At 39.6% G+C, this 14289-nt stretch overlaps 1 protein-coding gene across 1 annotated transcript in view; it reads left to right on the forward strand.

Moving 5' to 3' along the window:
* The window catches only part of LOC108800968 (SH2 domain-containing adapter protein B-like), a gene marked incomplete at its 3' end in the record, with an annotated part of 72459 nt that extends 58437 nt beyond the window's left edge, over positions 1-14022 (forward strand). Inside the window, exon 2 of the mRNA XM_018572948.1 lies at positions 13871-14022. Within this exon, the coding sequence (XP_018428450.1) occupies positions 13871-14022 (152 nt within the window). The remainder of the gene's footprint in view (positions 1-13870) is intronic.
* Positions 14023-14289: the final 267 nt, after the last annotated feature.

Genomic DNA, 14289 nt, shown 5'->3' on the forward strand with positions numbered 1-14289 from the left:
TGGGGAACCCCTGTACAGCCCCTCTTTAAATTTTGGTCTCTCACTACTAGGTAAATTAATTCTCTGTCTCTGGGTTGTAAGTGAGTAAAAGCCAACATTTCTAATTGTCACCCAAATAGGAACAGAAACAAAATCTTCCAAAGGTGACACTTGTTCCACTGACTGCTCTCATTTCCCTCACTTCATCTCTAACTTTCTGGTGTGTCACATGTCAGAAAGTAAATGTCACCAATGGTACATAGGAAAAAACACGTTTTGCCAATAGATCTACTGTAAACTCTTCCGTTTGAGGCCAGGTATGCAACTGGATCATGACCAAGCCACAGTGCTTTAAATTGTCCAGCAGAAGCTGGGTGTGATCATCTAGGCACAGTAGGTTTTGAATACCTCAAGAAGTATACCAGAGGCACAGAGTTGTGGCCCGATTTTTACAAATACTACTTGGATTCATGTATTTATGTAACACAGATGAGTGAGGCATACATTAAGAAGCAATTCTATTCAAAATCGGTATTTGCATAGAAGGCTTCAACTGGCAATCTTTAGTGAATCAAGCTGATGCTGAAAACCTAATTTAAAAAAGTGATTGCAGCTAATGGGATAGTAAAGACTTGAAGAAAAAATGCAATGTGCAAAGAGCAGTACTTATTATAAACCAGTGGCCTGCCTTTTTCATTTTTGTATCTAGTCTAGAGTGATGAAAGATGAAGGCAAGTTTGCGATTTTTCTGCACCCTGTATTGCTTTTTTCATTGCCTAGTGAAGTATATAAACCATAAATGTTTGAACTTGCTTAAGACAAAGCTCCCAACACAAGGCTGTTTATGATGGCTAGTGTAAAGCAGACATTACCAGATTATACACTTTCATAGTTTACTTTATGCTGGTTACCTAAATTGGCATCTTGGCCCTTAAACCTCCCAGAACAGTGGTTAGCCATTTGGATTTTTTGGTTCTAGTGGAGAGCAGTATTTATTATCAGAGCTTTTAATGCTGCTGACTTCCACTTAAAAGCTAAGGGAGATTCTCATATTTTTTGCAGCAAGCATTTGCGTTTAATAAAATTCACTCCTGAGCGATCAGGATGGTTTGCAACTGACTGAACTTTTCTGACAATTGATATCTGGAACAGAAGCAATAACGCCCGGGCGATCCCACACGATCACGGTTGAAAACACTGCGCGGTGCATGTCGTGAAAATAAGTACGTGTACCTTTTTTTTCAGCGATTGGCACCCAGATGTAACCCCATACATGCGGATGCTACCACACACGATCGCACGTCCCGGGAATCCGCAGGTCTGCACCCATCCTAAAGGGTAAATTCACTTTCCCAAGTAATTTGGGAAAACGGAATTACCCGCACAAATCTCCCTCCCACTATACTTATCTTTCGGCGAACGGTCCTTCCCCCTCCACCAGTACGGATGTACTATCTGTACCTGTTCTATGTATTCTGAATTTCGCTCGCAATTTGCAAGCACTCGTTGGTCAACGCGGTCACCTGACGGCACTGACCAATGAGAAGCGCTTCTTAGCACTGCTAAATACGGTTTTGGTTAAAATTATTTTTTTTGTATCAGGACAAGTAGATTGTCATGAAGGACAAATAGATTCAACACCCACTTTAGTCCTTGGACAAGTAGTTTTTTCCAAAATTTCCACACCCCTGAACAGTAAATGTTCTAGCAGAATAAGGGCTTCTGGTTCGTGTGCCCGCACAGTGCCAATGCGCTCGTACGAGTCGCATCCTACAGTTTCATTTTATTTTTTGTTAGAACTTTATTGAAATGTCACAAGTGGCATTTTGTTAAGTTCTGTGGGCTTAATGTAGTGTGATGGAGTTGTACGAGGTCTCACTGCGGTGCTTAAACGTACTGCATGTCATACTCTTTTTAAGTGCACACCACTGGAGCGCAGTGCTGTGTACGGTCACCACCGATTGGTGAAAGTTCAAATTGCCTTGTCTTCCATTCGAGCCGTGCTGGAAATAACGGCCAGTGCAGTCTGAACGCAAATGGTGTGAACAAGCTCTTAAAGTGTATCCAAAGCTATGTTTTCCATTTTGGATAGAATGGGAAAGGGTTAGAAGAACCCCTGTCACATTTATTATGGAGGGAAAATCTTAAATGAAGACACTTGTTCTGGGGACAACTATCTAAGAGGATTTCCTTCACTTTAGAGAGATTTCCTTTCCCATCCAATTTTTTATCTCCAGGACAGGAAGCAAAGGAAGATCTTGCCAATGGGACACAGACCACAAATAACCATCAGAGATCTTAAGCATTTCATACTCTTTACACTTGGCACAGATGTGTCATTAGGTTGTCATAGTTCGCAAATGGCTCACCAGTCGTTGTATTTATCCAGAATCCCTTGAATTGGAGTGCCTAGAAGTTTCTATAGAATGTGGATTACATCTCCAATCTGTGGTCCTTCTGGGTTCTTACCACTAGATTAGTAAATATATAGTCATTTTCATTATGGGCTTAATCTGTCTCACGATTCCACCAGAGGTATAGTACCCCATGCATCCTGCCAGCTTCTTGCAACATGGCTAGTGATAGATTAGCTCTGTGTCCGCTGTGAAATGCCACTGGCTGGATGCTGGCCTCAATGATGCCTCTATGACCCACCATACCAGTGGTCCTCGATTCCCAGTAGGGATCACTGAAGCTCTGTCTTTAAAGTTACCTCTTTAACCTTTTCACTGCGAATTATATGTTTTTCAAAAATAGTTCTTACCTGATCCAATCCAGATTATTATTTGACATGTTGCATGCCAGTGCTTGATTCAATCAAAACCTGCATAGAGATGCCAATATTCTGTAGCTTTGTTGGGTTTAAAGCTACTCTTTGGCCGCAGTGATTTAGCAGGCAGCTGTAGTGGTACTAGTGCTGGCATTTCTTGTGTTAGATGGACAGAGATAACCCTAGTTTATTTATGCAGAAATTTCCTAATGGCATTCACGTTTTCAAGTGATGTCCATGGCTTGTGTGTGGAAAATGTATAACTAATTGAACATGTATTTAAATTTTGAAAACATTTTAAAATCCATAATAACCATTTTTGCTCTAGGTAACCCAGCACGAGATTAAATGTATATAGGATGTTTAATACATGAAGAGGTGGATTGTACACATAGGGTTAATGAACAAAGGCTTTTTATTTTATTCTTGGTGTGAAATAAAATCATATTTCATTTTCAGCTGCTTGTATGATTCAAGATCGGCAGAGAAGTGACAGGAACATTAAACTAAGTCTAGAAAGCAGAAATATTCCTATATTGAGGGTTTCTCGAATCCAACAGCCCGCGGCACTACAAGTAGATAAATTGCATGCTCAGAAAAATAATCATACTGCTTTCTGAAACGGGTAGATGGAAAATAAATTCTGACTCCAAATATACACACAATTTTTTTTTCTTCCCCATAACTGTGAAAAGTGGATTTGGCTGTAGCTTTTGCTCTATTCTATTTACTTGACACTAATGAAGAGTTTTCAGTGACATCTTTGCCTCTTCACAAAAATGAAGTTATATTTTAAGCAACCCACTAATGTGATTTGTTGCTAATCTCCCAAATACTACTTGGCAACACCTTTGATTTGATTGACTTGGTATGCCACTGATTGTTCCCACATTCATTATACATTCTCATAAATGGCAGAGTGACAAAATGTTGAGTGCTGTACAGTAATTGAATTTGTGTTGTATTTTAGTTGTGCTGTCCAATATAATAAAGAAGGTTTAGAACCTGAAAAACAAAGTAAAAAATAATGCTATGGAATAATATTACCCAGAGCAGTTTATTCAACCATGAAATATAACAGTATTGCTGGGTCTTGGAATTTACCAATCTACGTAGACCCAGATCATAAATACTGTGATAGATGGGCAGATCTCTGATGACAAACGAATAGATCTGATGTGTAGAAATCTGATGCATTGTGACTGTATTTTGGCCAATGTGTATCTCTGGAATAAACAAAGGAAAAGAGAATAGCTATTCATCATTTAGCAGAACCCTTCCACTATGGAAGCCCTAAATCCCAAGTGAAAAGAGTCCCATCCTAGTCAGCCATCACAAGAAACAGATGTCCCCGTTGGAACATATCACCTCTATTTCTGTTCTGGTAAAAAATTGTAAGGTTTTAGATTTCTCATCACTTTAAACATCAGCAGAGCAGAGAGGCTGATTCTCCCCTGTGGACTCACAAACTGGGAACAAAGACATGTTTTAACATTTCCACACTGTATCCAAAACTGAAATGAGAAGTTTGGCTTTAGGAAAGGTAAGCCATTGCAATAACTCTTCCTAATATTTCCATAATTTAAAAAAATGCAAAATCTCAGAACTTCTATATTTCACATGCTCACAAAAAGTAAATCTCACGTTTTCCTGCCATTTCATTCTGACTGAGATTTCAGGCTACTAAAATGGTAAATATTCATACAGAAAAGATGTCTGGGATAGAAGCCAGCTTAAACCTATTAAAAAAAAACTCTACAGGTTTGCTTTAAATTAGTCTTAAAATCTTTTGAACTAGGGTACATGATTTGATCCGTGAATAAGTTATTTTCAATCACTGAGCCACTGAAAGAAGCTCTGTACATTTTAATAAAGCTGTCAATTCATCATGTGTATGCAAAAAGAATAGAACATTTTGATTGTACAGGGTATAAGTATGCAGATGGAGGAATTATGGATAATATACTTGTAGCGCTCACCCCCGAAGGAGCCGCTGGATGATCGGGTCTTCCGTTTCACCTCTGTGACACACCACAAGCAATGAACCTACAGCACACCAGCACACCTTGTGAAGTTTTATAACAGATTTAATGACTATGGAATAGAACAAACACTTAACGGCTCCCCCAATCACATGTAATACAACCAATAACAGGATAAGGCAATCTGACAAGCAGCAGCAATCTATTGCATGCAGGAAAGCCTGCAATGTCAGAATGTCTCAGATAATACACTTAGATTTAATGCAATCAACATTAATATATTTACTTAAAAGTATCCCCCGCTAAACTACTGGCCAGTAGTATTGTCATAGGCTAGCCAACGTTGGGGCCCTTGCTGTATAGCAGATGTGAACAATAAACAGGGTGTCACTGCTGCCAAAGGCCTCTCACCACTCCTCAGATCAAATGGGAAGAGATGAAGTCTGCTGGTGGAAGCTGGGTGTCCCCTCTCTCTCTAGTCGACTCTGGGAGGAAGGTGAAGTCATCTGGGTCCCTTGTAAGAAGTTTTCACTCATTCAGGAGACTGGCAGTCATCTCGGTCGTCTCCATCTGGCTACTCCCTCTCAACTGGGCTGGCTGGATCACCCCGGTGGCTGGTTCGGCTAGGCCTCGACATCACCGGTCCTCACTTCAGACACTCAGCGGGTCCTCCTGATTCAGCAACTCAGGTCAGTCTCTCAGTACACCGCTGCACAGAGCCTGTGTGTCCCTGTATGTCAGCGGTGACCACACAGCTCTATTGCACACAGTCTTAACCCACACAGGGTAACACAGGTCTGTCCTCTTCAGAAGGCTGTCTCAGACTGAGGCTGCTCCGCAGAGGCAACCCATAAACCTCCTGTTTCCTTCCCCACAGCCTCCTGGGAAACGCAGTTCTGTCCTCTTCAGTAGAAATGTATCCATATATCTGCTCTGTACTACAATCTCCACAATCTGTGCTCTCTGGCTCCACCTGCAGCTGCAATATCTTTCCTCTTAAAGAACCTGACACCACAATAGGGCTACATACTGGATTTTCAGAATATGCGTGTTTTAAACAAGTACATCTCTCCTAAAGAGAAAAGGACTTCTAGGTTATGGGGCTCACAGCTATCTTATTGTTATATGTAGTGTAAGGGTTGTGTTGATACATAAATTGTTAGGCTCATAACTTTGAATAGCCCATGTGAGGACTGCTTTGACACACACGAAAAATAAACCATGTCTCCTCACAAACATTGCAAATCATGCAAAAAAATAACACCATACAATTTGTCTAACATGGAAAAGGCCTGTGCTGGCCTTGTTAAATTCCCACTTAAATGTTTCAAATACATAGGATTTCTGAAAATGCGCATTAGACATGGCTACCGACCAGTATACTAAAAATAGCCCTTCTTGCTTTCAAAGACTATATCTTTAAATGACTTATTTAAAATAAACACAGTGGTAGAAAGCTACTTGCATTCACAGAGACGTGACAGTTGACCGATTCCTTTTTATTGATCACCAAGCGCCATGGAGGCTGCATTTTAGAATGATCTGCTGAGCATTTCAAAGCAAAATGCTTTGTGTTTCTGCTTTATGGTTTTTACATTTTACCTCTGTTTTTTTCACTGGTGTGTGTATTTATTTAAAGCGCATAGAGAACATCTTATTCCAGCGTGTGTGCGTTGGTTTAATCTATTTTCTGCATTAAGCAGCACGTATATTATTGGGGCTCCAGTTCACAAAAGCTTACAGGCAGAACTTGTGTATATAATGGGGCACATCAGGGTTGAGGTATTGCAGTGGATATAAATTGGTTAACTTCCATACTGGTTGGTATAATTTACTAAATTTTTGCCCTTTGTGTTCCACAACTCCTATAGAGTAAGTACACCTTTAAACAGGCAGTGATTTTAAATTAACTGCTTGGGGATGGAAATAAAGATCTTACCTGTAAAGAAGATAGTAAATACTTAACTCTCCCGCTTGTCTGTGCCGTCAATCACTGTTGTGATGAAGAGGAATTGCTGAGTGTGGACAGCTAAACCCCTTCACCATTACTTGTGTCTTGTAGGGGCATAGGGGTTGGCTGGAGGAATCACTGAGCGCAGCAGGGGGACACTGGCACTCCTGGAAGTGTAACGTGATTTTTTCCACTTTGGATTTTAGTGGCAGCTGCCATTTCCATGTATTAACGTATACATATACTGTCTTACTCCTTGAGGTAGTGCAAAAAGAGCAATAATGTAGTGAACTATACTAACAGGTTTTCACATTAAGTGAACTATCATCATAGTTTTAGTGAGTGTACAAAACACTGACCAGCTAGTGTGTTTGTATGCAAAGGCTGATTTTTTTTTTTTTTCAATTTTTATAACCTGCTGCAAAATAACTCTTCCAGTGTTACATTTTCTTATATGTTTAAAATTGTTTACTAAGGGAGTTGTTGGGCACCGTTAGCAGTCTAAGGTGTAAAGTCTAAGGAGCATCCTGTCTTCAATAGCAATCCCAACACTAGAGTAAGGGTTTCACTGCATAGTACTCTCTATTTTTCAGCCCTCAGATTTGCTCGGCAATTGATGACAGCCGAACAGGTTGATTTCATATATGCTGGTGGTGACGCAGGCTTGCTTCAGTGAGTGTGCCTTTTCTATAGTATCTATTTAATCAGAAATGAAATCATTTTTGGGTCACGCCTTAATGACCAAGGAAACATGTGGGTCCCGAGGTTACACAGGTTGAGAACCACTGCACTAGATGGTGTAGCTATGTGCCTACTAGCCCTTACGAGGGCTTGAGAGCAGCTTCCTCCAATCACAAGAAGTAGGAAGGAAGAATCAAATGCCTTGCGAAACACGGATGCAAAGTTGCCGATGAGACAAAGCAAGATTCCTTTTTGTGCTGCAGTTTTTTTTTAATGCTTGCAGTCTTTATGAATCCTTTATGGAACTTCTTGCAAACAGTTTATTCAAACCAAAATGAGCGCAAAGATTAGTAGTGTTCCACTTTACACCAATGACTAAATGTAAAGTGCACACTTTGGCCTCTGGGTTTCAAGGACAAAGCTTGAAATGGAATTTTGGAAGGATTGAGACGTTATATTACATGGAGTAAGCTCTATGAATTTGCTCGATGGTGAATTTGCTCAAGCTGGGATTGAGTTGCCCTGCTTTGAAGCTATGACCATTTGTTATCTGCACTATTAAGCCTAGTTCTTTAGTAATTTTTCATACCTGGACACCTCTTCTTCCCTGGTGGGTAAAGTCCATTCACATGCCGACTTTGTGACTTTTACTTAGATGACATACAATTTTATTCAACCATGTGTGTTTCTCTAACTACTGGGGTTTTTTCTAGGTTTGTGCTTTTAGCCTGCCCTTCTGAATGCTAGTCACAGATAGCCTGGGGAAAATTAATATATTTTTATACATCTTAAGCATTGCAGGGCAAAATAATTGGATACGTGAAAGACTTTGACTTCTAGAAGAGGTCCCAAATGCCCTGAACAGAAGTCAGAAGATGGTTTTGTTCTCTTATAAGGACAGAAAAATAAGTGGCAGAATTAGCACAACAAAAGATTCCACGTGAATGAAATCAGCCCCCAGAGATGCATGCAATCTAGAATCGTTCTTGAACTGCAGAGCAGCTAAAGCTTTATTACATAAACCTTAGCTAGTATGTACAATCTCTTATAACACTATGCATTAACCTGTTCAGTGTATGTCCCTTAGAAAATCATTTAAAGGTACTTTTTACATCATGCAATGGCAAAAATATGAATATAGCATTTTTTTTTTTTTTTAGGGAGACCTAAGAAATTGATCAACTTAATCTAAAAATTCTTATCAATGCGTATTTATGTATTAAAAACCTTGTGTCTAATTAGTTTGTAATTGTCTATGTACATGGAGGCAGTCCTTTTTCATCTAACCACTAATGGAAACCAATAAATACTCTGCAGTAATGATTGGTAGCCAGAGATCATGTGATCAGTGTATCAGCCAGATGAGCGCACCCGGTTCTACAAGCATAGGAATAGAGTTTAAATATATGCTGTTGCTGTTCAACCTGCCAGTGAACATTTAGCTAGCTACAAGATAATCCAATGATGGTTGATGGTATAAATGTTACATGAAAGTTTACATTCACATGTGGCAGCAGGTAAGAGTAGCAAATGAACAACAGAGGGTAAGAAGGCCGCTAGACAGGAGAATAAGGGGCCACAGTATCAACCTGAAAAACTATCACCCCCATCGGATTGTATGCTGGTGGCCATGAGCTGCCATGATAATTTAGGAAATAGCGCTCAATGATCATCATCATGTTTCTCAGTTGTGAGTAAAAGAGCAGCCCTGTAAAAAAAACAAAAAAATATCACTACAGGGTGAACAAGCTGCAGGGGAAGCACGTATTGTACCCACTCCAAAGGGTTTAATATCTGCAATGGCCAGAGAACAGTGTAGCAGCAGCATCCCAAGACTGGGCACACTGGAAAGTTAAGTATAGATGCTCTTCTTTACAGGGATGGCTTTTTTTTCTTTGCAAGTGGTTCTGTGGTGACAGGGTTACTTTAGGTCAGGGGTAAGCAACCTTGGCCTTCTGGTTGTGGTGAAACTACAAATCCCATAAGGCATTGAAAGACCATGACAGCCACAAGCATGACTCCCAGAGGCATGATGGGATTTGTAGTTCCAAAAAAGCTGAAGTTCCAATGTTGCCTATTCCTGATTTTACTAAGGTTGTGTATTTGTGAGCCATGTAAATCTGAAAGAAAAGTACATGCTAATGCCAAACAAATAAAAAAAGAAATTGCATGCAGAAGGCCCTCATAACTACTGCAGGTATAAATCTAAAGCCATAAAATAGCCATAAGAGAAGAAAGGTTCTTCTCTACCAGATGGCCTGTGGACCAAAATAGTTCTGTGAAGGAGCAGACATATGGGTCCCATCAGCAATGGCAGCCACTGGCAATAATGTATTATGCCCAAGACCTATGTGGCAATCTATAGATTCCTGCATAGTCTCTGCTGCATTGACTGCTGGTTCGAGAAATGTTTTGCTTAATGGAATCATTGTGTGAACTCATATCTATAGTTATGAAAGACACACTGTTGATGCGTACAGTGGAGATTATTTAGAGTGCAGAAATATGAATATATCCCCTTGTCCAGAATTAAAGGGTAAGGAAACCTTCTCACCCCCACCACCCTAGGTAGGTCCAGCCTCCCTGAATTGCTATACTTGCTTTGATCTTGCTCGGGGTCAAACGGCATGGTTTACATCTTTGTCAGCTTCTTGACCTGATATCCACTTTTATTGAGCTGGAAGACTGATAGGAGCTGATCCGTCTACCAGCCCCATAGAAGAATGTGGGAATGTTTCCTTACCCTTTAAAGAAAATTATATGGTGCCTATATACTGCCAAGTGCATAAGCAGAAGATGATCTCACAAAATCCTTTTGTTTTTGTGGCTGTTACAGATCCCCTGTGACCTGGCCAGGTTATATTTATTCATCATCCAATAACTTATCCACAAGCAAAAACAAAAAATTGAATTTGCATGAGCACATCCTGGAACCTTCTGCAAAGATTTTACCGTGGGCTCACATGGGTTAAGAATAATAAATTACATAGGGGATTTCACAAATCGTTAATGTGAGGCTAATCCATCTTTTTTGTTCTGGGATATGAAAATTGAGTCTTCTTAAAGGAGATAACGGTGCCACAATGAAATCAGGAGGTTTTATTTTCCTCTTATCCCCAGGGCAAACATGTCAGCCTGCTGACGTTTAGGAAGTCTTGTTGATTTTTAGCATTTAGAGGTTTAATATACTTCTTCAGAATCCTAGACCTTTTATTAAAATGTCATTTTGGTGGCACCAATTTAAGTCTTTGAATGCTGACATGTCTGCTGGAGAAATGACAGTTCTTTTTGTTTTTTACCTTTTACAAATGAGTGTTCTTTGTAGCTGTCTGACAGTGAAGTGAAAGCTCCAGAACAACCTTTTTTCCTACTTCCGGTGATTGGCGCTCTTCTCCGGAGTTAGTTTCTTTTACAGTACAACCCCTCCTTTCCCAGGATAGTTAATTTTTTTGCAGGGTAACCCTATTTATGATATATATATATGTGTGTGTGTGTGTATATATATATATATATATATAATGTGTGTGTGTAGGGCGGGCGGTGAGTGTGAGGCGGGGAGGAGGTGCGGCGTAAAGAGCGTGGATGCGGGCGGGTCAGGCAGCGGCGAGCGTGAGGTGGGGAGGAGGTGCAGCGCGCAGCGTGTGTGGAGCCTTGAACAGGGCCAACCTATCAGAAGCCGATTAATCGATTATTGAAAACGTTGACAACTTTGTCAATAATCGATTATAATCGATTATGTCGATTAGTTGTTGCAGCCCTAGTAAATATAAACTTTGTCGTAGGTCTACACGTATAAGGTCCAGAAGCCATGAGCATTATAAGATGACTATACAGAAAGTCTAATTTGCACATTATACAATTGCTTTTGGTATAAACTACATCCTCTGTGGTCCATTTATACATACAATGGCTCTAACTAGGAATGCACAGATACCAAGTATCGTACAAGTACTGATACTTTTGCAGCTCCAAGACTACACCAGAGAAAAACTCAAAAGTTTTTGGAGGCAGCTGTCATTTTTAAGGAGCATTGGCTACGGGGGTTCTGGGATTTGTGCATCCCTGTTTTAATGTATGATTTGTTACTTAAATATATATTCACCAATATTAATTTTTCCAGATTAAGTACAAGTATCAATACTTGTCCTCACGGGTACTAATTACTGATACTTTAACTTTGTGACCAGTTTTTATCTAATGATTTCAGGACAGTGGTGGAGCGCCAGAGTCAGGTCCCAGCTGCAACCCTGTTAGTTCTTGTGAAAATGCCAATTATCGGCACTGGTATCTGTGCATCCCTAGCTCTAACACTGCATACCTTAGCAGAATAATATGGTGGCTGAGAAGGAAAAACAACCTTTGCCACTCTAGCAAAAAAAATAAATAAAAAAAATGTTTTCGTTTTGAATAGATAGGCACTTTAAGAACATATCGATAAATAACCATGCGGTTTGCTGAACCTGATTGATTTTGAACTATACATTTATTTAAAAATTATTCTATAAAATGTTTTACTGTTCTAGGAAATAAGCAGGTGAAATACTCTACAATCCTTCGCTATTTTCTTGGTTTTTGGTACGGTTAATATTTTATGTTTACAATGATAATTTAGGATCACATTTTAGTCCCATTGGAGGATCTTTTATTGTCAGGCCATGCCTTTCTCTCAGATTTCATTCTTCTGGTAAATTTGTCATTTATAATGCAAGTCCTTGAAAGATGATTTTGCTGGAAAAGCTTGACATTTAAAGTTTAATGCCAGGTTTGTGATTGCTAAATGGTGAATCTATTAAATACTATTTTTCTGCTGCTGTGAACTCATTGAAGAGTGACAGTAGCTGGTGTCACCGGCCCTTCATTCTGCTACACAATGCTTCAGTGATAATTAGGACTGTGCTATCACTGCTCACTATGGCATAAAGACATTTGACTAAATAAGAAAAGGCAATAGAAACCAGTTAGATTGCCGAGGAATACATTTGTGTTCATTATATTACAATTCATTCTGTAGCAGTTTGTGTTTTTTCATTTAGCTTCCATTCCAAGAGGGGATGAGGAGCCGAATATTGCTGCGTGAGGCAACAGTAGGTTGATAAGCTAGACAGCCTGTCACGACACTACTGAGCTACTATGGTTTTCTAGTTACTATTGCATCCATCCTCATTTCTACTCTATATGGGAAAATGCACTTGCTTTTCAGGTACCCAAGTGATATATAGCTGCATATAAACGCATGCAATGTCTAGGTCTGTTGGGGTGTCATTAAGAAACAATGGCAGCGCAGCACCATTAACATTGCAACATGCAATGCTGGATCATGTGCAGCAAGCACACACGTTCTCACATCGCATACATGTGAACGGAGCCCAACAAGTCTTCCCTCCACCCCCAGCTTGTGACTGGACAGTGAAGTAACAGAAGCATACTGAGGTCAACTCTCTTACTCTGCTTTCTCATCCGATCAGAATGTTTTTTGCACTGCAGCACAACTAATTGTCTCCTTCTTTAATTACTTGCACTGCTTAAATCTAAAAGAACACATTTATGGTTGTATTAGTGATTACAGAGCTGCATTAATGCCTTTTTTTTTTGTCTTGTCTTATATATGTATATGCCTATGGTTCACTTTTAGCTGTCAGCTCTTATACATCCTCACAAACTTGATAAATCAAGTATATGGAGTTTATGGACTTCATGCTGTCCATTGGCAAGCAACTCTTTTACCAGGGAAGAGTAAGGATGTAAGAACTACCTGTTCTGATAAGTATTGGAAGCCAAAGCTGCGAGTCCTGCTGCTGATTTTTAAAATATTCTTTTTCTGAACAGATTGTAAAGAAATATGGTGAATTTCTATCCATTTTATTGCTCTGTTTCACTTATCTCTTACTGAACTTTTTATACTGCTAAATTATAATATTCTTAAATCTGATATGTGTTATATATGTTAAATCCCTGGCAAGGCCACAGGGATCCTGTAATGCATAGTGGTAGCCACAGCTACTATAGTTTATTACAGCTTCTTCCGGGTCCGGCTATGATGAGCGACTTGCCTGTGCTGTTTAAAACACTGCCAGTCGCTCACTAAATATTGCGGCCATTCGGCGGACTCCTAGTATTTTTCTCAATGCATACTAGATGTTCTCTGATTGGATGAGGGCTGGTGCTCTGCCATCCTCTACATGGCGGCTATACACAGTGTAAACGTAGCTTTGCCACAGCATAATGTAAATGGAGTAGAAATGAAAACTGAATTCTGAGTTATGAAGTCGTGTAGATTAGTGCAATTCTGCATGTCTGCACTATGAAATGGACCATTTACCTAATAATAAATTCTTATATGCCTCTTTCTGGCAAGAAGAACATCTCTGTTAGCCATTAATAGGATTTGAACTTTAAGTTTGGAGAATGGCTAAGCCAGATTTATTTTCCTCCTAATAACATGTGTATTTAAATTAGTTTATAAATAAGTGTATTACATTGCTTGTTTTGTTCATAATGTTTCCATAGGTAGTCATTGTTGAAGACTATGCAGACCCTTTTGATGCAAAACAGGGCCCAGGGAGCCAGGCTACAGCAGAGATCGTAACAGAGAATGATGGCTACATGGAACCATATGAGGCTCAGAAAATGATGGCAGGTAAGAAAATAGCTGCATTTAGGTATTCCAGCATTTCACTTCTATCCCTACTTTTGGTATGCTTTCAAAGATCAACTGTTCTGATATCAGTATGGTTAATTACACCAGTAATAATACCAATGTGACAAAAGACCATTGTAGGTACAGTGTGTTTGGCTGCACTGGGGGTAATACAAAGCAGTTTGGAACGGGTCAGTAAATCTTCTATGCCTTTTGATCAAAGGCAAATGTTGCATGAAAAAATGTTTTCTTTAATCTTCTAATATTTTATTTAGCATAGGAAATGTGT

The sequence above is a fragment of the Nanorana parkeri genome, unplaced genomic scaffold (genome assembly GCF_000935625.1).
Source record: "Nanorana parkeri isolate BGI_ZX_2015 unplaced genomic scaffold, ASM93562v1 scaffold2183, whole genome shotgun sequence".
Taxonomy (NCBI): Eukaryota; Metazoa; Chordata; class Amphibia; order Anura; family Dicroglossidae; genus Nanorana; species Nanorana parkeri.